This window comes from Aquarana catesbeiana, linkage group LG03 (assembly GCF_042186555.1).
Source record: "Aquarana catesbeiana isolate 2022-GZ linkage group LG03, ASM4218655v1, whole genome shotgun sequence".
Classification (NCBI taxonomy): Eukaryota; Metazoa; Chordata; class Amphibia; order Anura; family Ranidae; genus Aquarana; species Aquarana catesbeiana.
Genome location: NC_133326.1, coordinates 692,449,453 through 692,456,039, shown reverse-complemented (window position 1 = coordinate 692,456,039; position 6,587 = coordinate 692,449,453). Strand labels below are relative to the sequence as shown.

At 39.4% G+C, this 6,587-nt stretch overlaps 1 protein-coding gene across 1 annotated transcript; it reads right to left on the bottom strand.

Moving 5' to 3' along the window:
* Positions 1 to 5,427: 5,427 nt before the first annotated feature.
* Positions 5,428 to 6,366, bottom strand: LOC141134196 (olfactory receptor 1M1-like). The gene has a single exon (XM_073623778.1). The coding sequence runs from the start codon at positions 6,364 to 6,366 to the stop codon at positions 5,428 to 5,430; it is 939 nt and encodes a 312-aa protein (XP_073479879.1).
* Positions 6,367 to 6,587: the final 221 nt, after the last annotated feature.

The following is a 6,587-nucleotide window of genomic DNA, read 5'->3' as shown; positions in this document are numbered from 1 at the left end:
TGTGAAGCTTTACAAAATGGGCAGAGCACCTGATCCATTATGCAGCAGATGTAGAACAGTGCCTGGGGATCTGATTCACCTCCTCTGGCGTTGCCCCAAACTCCATAGATATTGGACAGAGGTCTTGGCCACAGTGAATTGGGTGTTCCAGACCAATGTCCCCCTTGACCCACTGAGTTGCTTATTGGGAGTTCTGGAGGTGGTAATTGCGGAGGAGGGGACGAGAGTTGCCTTTACCCGAGCTCTGTTTCAGGCCAGGAAAACAATACTCATAATGGAAAAATACATATATCAGCATAGGGGATGTCCTGAAAGATTTGACAAACTATGGGGCCCATGGCTCGACACGCCAGGAATAAGCCCCATGGAGCTAGTTCATATGAGGCTTTTGAGAGACATTCAGGTGTAAAGAATGATGAGGGAGATAGCCGGTTGCTAGATTACAGGACAGGAGCAGTACGAGAACATAGCTGGAGAGGAGCTATCGGCAGAGGGTGGAGGTGTGACGTAACAGGAGAACAAATGAATAGTCTAAGCAGAAGGGATACATGATCAAATGCTGAATTTAAAAACTGAAAATTGTAATACTGGATCGTAAAGTGGATAATCAACTATATGGAAGAAGTGTACTGTGATGCATGTTTGATTGTATTGTTTGTTTGTGAGCAATAAAAAACTTTTTAAATAAAAAAAATATATATTTTCTCTGAAAGTCGTGTAATTTCCCTCTCTTCCTCCAATTTTGTTGTTTCCCTATTTTAATCAATTCACCTCGCATGGTGCATTTATGTGCCTTCCAAATGATCAAAGGATCCATGTTGTTCATCACATTGCAGGTGAAAAAGTCAGAGAGATGTTTCATTAATCATGTAAGTAAAACAGGGCCAGTTAATAAGGAAGAATTTAGTTGTGAAAGGTTTAGTAGGAGGGGGGTCATGTCCATGGTCACAGAAATAGGTGCGTAGTCCTATAGGGATTGAATACCTATATGAGTCTTTTTGACTGTGACAAGGTCTCTTTGGGTAACAAAAAAGTAATCCCTGCCATCTGGATGTTGTAAATAGCAAGTTTCTAGCAGCTGTAGGGAGTTCAAAAGTGTTATGAGCTTTTCAAGTATTTTGTAAGTGACACGATGTCCCTGACAAAGTGTCTAATCCTGGGTTCAAGGGAACGTTAAAATCCCCACCCATAATAAGACAACCAGAGAACCATTCAAGTTCACGGAGGAGACGTTGACAGAAGGTAATGTAGGACATGTTTGGGAAATACACATTGGCTAATGTGACAGGTTTCCCCTAGCACCTTTGAGAAATAAGTACCTACCCTCTGGATCTGCCAATTGATCCATCAACTTAAAGGAAGCTTCTTTGATAACTAATATTGACACTCATTTCGATTTACAGGCATTATTAGATGTGTGGTAAACCGTCGTGAAAAAGAGGTCAGTGAAATTGGGGATGTGTTGAGTTTTGAAATGAGTCTCCTGTAGGCCTAAATTTTTTAAGCTCCCTCAAAAGTGCTGTCTGTTTCTCTGGGATATTCTGGGATATTCAGCTCCTTAACATTGTGTGACACCCCGTAGGGCAGCATCCCAAGGATAAGTATGTCATTGTCTAGGACTCGCACAAAAGGGTCTAAAATTGATAATAAATCTGAATCATACTTCAGAGATCTGTGGCAAAAGTGTTAAACACTAGAAAGGAAAACTGGGTTAAGGAAAGTAAAAGGAAAGTAATGGAGGAAAAAGAATGTAGATAAAACAATTTTAGATAGTATACACTATCTGAAAGATATCAAGTAAGATATCAACTAGCAAAACTATATGCTAAGTTTTTACTCGGTGGGGGAAGTGGGAGGTGTCGGCAAACCAACAGAAGAAAAAAAGTTAGATAAGAATACTATAAATGGAGAATAACATCTCACAGCTATTAAAAACACATTCAAATTGAACTTAAAAATCAACCCTGAACCTCCTGGACATCACAACAACCTTCAGAGACCATTATTTGTACAATGGAGAAAGAAAGAACATCTATGAGCGTCATTTTCTAGCTAAAGGCCTCCATTCATGAACTCGGCCTCAGCCTGTCTAAATGACCATTGAAAGAGGGATAATGGTAAGGGACAAGACCCAGGGCTTAATTAGAACCAAATGCTCAATACAGTCAACAAATGCAGCCCAACGCCTAAATTCTTGTATCATCCTCAGTACACATTTAGCAAGAATTTGTTAACTTTCGACTCAAAGTAGATAATCCATGAATAACCTTTAGTAAACTGAGATCTGGTTGTTAAGCGGGGAGATAATGGTATTTCTGAAAATCTTTATTAAAAGGTCCAGATCTTCAAACCTAAAAGAAAAGTCAGATAACTAGAACAATTGCAAAGACTTAAGACTCCAAGACTCAAAGACTCAAATTAAGCATAAACCTCAACATCATCAGTGGTTTCCACTCTGGAATATGGGTGCATAGAGGTAAAGAATAAAGAACTGGATTCCACAGTAGCCAGCATCTGATCAGGTTTCATCGGGAGCTCTAGATGATTAGGAGTGTGGGGTTGGACCACCATGGAGGGTATGCTTAATCTTCTTGGCTTGATTTTTATCAGGCAAAGTAAAAGGAGAGTGAGGTGGGCTCCTTTCCAGGGACGGCAGACTAAATTCCTGATACCACTATGGGAGCTCAACTGGACCAAGTTGTAAGGAGTCACAGAAATCAGGAAGATTGTCTGGTGTTCAGAGTAGATGTTGTTTCCCATTGTACGTGGCACTCAGGGTAAAGTTAAATCGCCATGTATACATCAGGCATTATTCCATCAATATTTCTAGCAGGGGGTGTAACAACTTGCGTTTTTTTAATGTGATCTGAGATAAGTCCTGGAACAGCATGATATTCTCTCCATTAAAGAATGATCATTTTGTCTCGCCTTACACAGAATATCCCTTTTTAATGTAAAATTTTGCAGGCAACATAAAATGTCTCTCGGTGGTGCGGTGTCAGGACAACGTGCCCTCAGCGCTTTATGAGCACAAACTCAATCTCTGTATATCTTCAGGTCATTCCAGGAGACTATGGAAGATTATTAGTAGGGCCGGTATGATTTGGTCACTATCTACGGATTCCGGGACCCCCAGACTCTAATATTATTTCTGCATCCTCTATTGTGCAAGTCCTCAAGGTGTCTGTTAATTTCAATAAAGTGAAGTGAGTGTGAAGCTGTAACTGTCTCCAGCCTTTTTTTTTGCTTTCTCTCTGTGTTTTCCCACTGCCTCAGCAGAGGTCAGTTGTTCAGCCAGCAGATTTTCTTTAAGATCAGTAATGGCTGCAGAGAATGTCGATTTAATGTCTGTTGCAAAGCCTGACATGTCTGTATAGGTAAGAGGGAGATTAAAGCACATGTGATTTTCCTACCGTGTCAGGTCATCTTGCCCATGCTAGCACCAGGAGGAAGCAGGGAATCAGGCAAAAAGCTGTGAGAATGTTGGAGCTCCTCTATTGTGCAGCCATCCATGCAGTGTGCCAAGCCATGCCCTGATCTGTAACAAGTGAATGCTATGTTTTGAGTACCTCAAACGTAAAATGGATGTGTGCCATTATGAATATAAAACAGGAACCAATAAACCACCAAAAGAAATGAAAACTCCAAAATACCAACCTCTGAAATTAAAGCAATCTTTTTTTAAAAGGAAAGCATTGCAGCAAAAAAAAAGAACTTTTCTATAGATAGCTAAAGCTGACTGCTGACTTTAATCGACAACAAATTAAAATAAATAAAATACAAATAAAAAAGCCCCTGTGATGGGGTTGTGCCATGTCACAGTGTAGAGAGGATTTGGTGTCACCCAGGGTCGTCACCAATGTAGGTTGAAGGTCTCCAGGATGTGTGACTCATTAGGAAAAAGCTGGCCTTGAAGTTTTCTCCAGGACTGGTAAATCCTGGTATGAGTTCTGGAGCCCCAAAACATTGTAGAATATTGGGAGGGTTGAAGCTTTCAATCCTGGGCCCATGTTTTGATGGTAACTAGCGTACTGATTGTGCAAGCCTTTTGAATATGAGTGATGACTATGGATCAGGACCCCACCTTGTAGATGGGAGCCTCTGCCCAGGAGTAAAACCTGATACACAATATGAGTTTTTTTCAATCAACCAAAAAACTGTTGGCTCCGGTAAAGTTAGAAAAGCGATCTCCCCTGCTGAGCTATTGTGTTTTGACATGGGGACAGCCCCCCTGACAGAACTCACCAATAAGCGTTCTCCGCCATTGGCGGTTGACTGCTGATTTTCCAGCGTGCTCGTCCGATAGAAGCTGGGCAAACAGTCGGTTTCTGTCAGACAGGGTGGCATACACACGGGCCAAATTTTTTTTTTGAACCTGCTGATGTCTCCCAACATTTGGCCCGTGTGTGCAGGGTGTGAGTCAATATGGCTGGAGGCAGTTAGAGCCAGTGCATGTGTTCACTGAAGGAGGCAGAAGTAAAGAGCATTTGTTTTGTGGCTTTAAAAGTGTAATGCTGAATAACCACTGCAAAGAAAAATCTGATGTAAGACACTTTTACTTTTAAATAAAAGTGAGTAAAGCAAACCCTGAAATCGCGCATTATTGACTCGACCCTTGATGCCAGACCTCACACCCCCAATAATAAAAGCAACAAAAAGTGTTAATTGTCAAAGTGCTTGCAGTCATAATGAAATTACAATTTCCTAATTGGCCCAAAATTTTTGTGCAGTTTATCAGTTTCCCTACCATTTCCCTACGGCAAATTGAATACATTGTCACTATGGCTGCTTTGTACCTCTCTTTTATAGTAAGTGGACTTGCTTATACAAACACCCCCTTATTGGACTATGCTGGCCTGCTGGTAATAAGTTAAAGGCCATGCAGTGCATTATGATCTAAAACAATTCTCCCAGGCTCATTTGTACCTAAATTTATTGATAATAGGCTTGGCCTAAAACCAATGTTAGCACCAAACCTGAACCTTGTCCCTATTTATTACATTTGGGAATAAGACTGCAAAATATGAATTATTTTCCCATTTGTATACTATTTTATTCCTGTCCAAGCATATTCTGACACATTGCCAATAATAATTTATAATAGAGGGCTTTAAGTCCTATCTAAGTTTTACTAAACAAAATTCCAGAAGTAGAATAGGTGTGATTCTCTTTTAGTAGGAAATCAAAACTAAAAATCAAAGGTGTGATACAAACTATTACAAATAACCAAAGTGGCAATGCAAACAGTTTAAAGCAAAATGCCAACAGTATCTAAAATTCTAAATATCAGCTGCCTACCTAAAAATGTGTTCTGCATAAATATTCCCGGAAATTATTACAATCAGAAATTGTTTAGGAATTTTCTGGGGGAAAATTTTGGTGGTTTGCAATATAAATTGTATACTATTCAATTTATTCAATTATTTTCTATTGAAATTTCGGAAAATTGTTGATCAGTCTTCCAAAAACATTTTTCAGTTCTTTATTCCTCAGGCTGTATATAATTGGATTCAGCAGTGGGGTCAATACAGTGTACAGCAATGAAAAGAATTTAGTCATATTCCATGATTCACCCTTACTGGGTACCATATAAACACTCATGAGGGTAACATAATAAACAGAAACAACAATGAGGTGGGAGCTACATGTGGAAAAAACTTTTTGTCTCCCAGTAATAGACGGGATTTTATAAATGGTAAATATGATATAAGCGTAGGATATAATGATAATAAAGAATGGAATTACAGCTACAATAATAACCAAATACAAAATTTCCAATTGAACAATTGAAGTATCACCACAGGCAAGTCCCAATATTGGATCAAGATCACAGAAAAAGTGGTCAATGACATAAGGACCACAAAACTGCAATTTTGATATGGTTATCGTGTGAATTAGCGCAACCAAAAAGCTTACAACCCAACAGGTAACAACCATAATCCAAGATAACTGGTGGTTCATTATCAAATTATAATGCAATGGTTTACAGATGGCCAAATATCTGTCATAAGACATCACTGTCAGAAGAAGACTATCCAAGACTTCCAGTACAGCAAAAAAATAATACTGGGTGATGCAATCAGAAAAGGATACCTTAGTCTCTTTCACCAAATTCATGTGTAGCATGTTAGGAAGAATATCAGTTATTAGTAAGATATCGGACACAGCTAGCTGAGAAAGAAAAAAGTACATGGGAGAATGGAGGGATTTGCTGTAGGACACCAGTGTGATGATCAGGAAGTTTCCACATATTGTCATAAAATAATTCACAAGGAAAAGAAAAAATGCCACAATGTTAATGTTTTGAGAAAATTGAAATCCTAAAATGTGGATCATGGTAATTCCAGTCATATTTTTCTCATGCATAACCTGAACACAAAACATTACACAATTGTGATATGGGTTGTCCTGTTGGTGAAAATGACTTCAATTCGTGCTATGGGGGAAAGGGTAAAGGGAAAGGGGGAAGGGAAAAGGATGGGGAAAGGGGGAAGGGAAAGGGAAAGGAGAAAGGGGGAAGGGAAAGGGAAAGGAGAAAGGGGAAAGGAAACGAAAAGGGGAAAGGAATGGGAAAGGGGAAAGGGGAA

Excerpts from the sequence above, each read along its gene's own strand:
- LOC141134196 (XM_073623778.1), bottom strand. The coding sequence starts at position 6,366 with ATGCATGAGAAAAATATGACTGGAATTACCATGATCCACATTTTAGGA.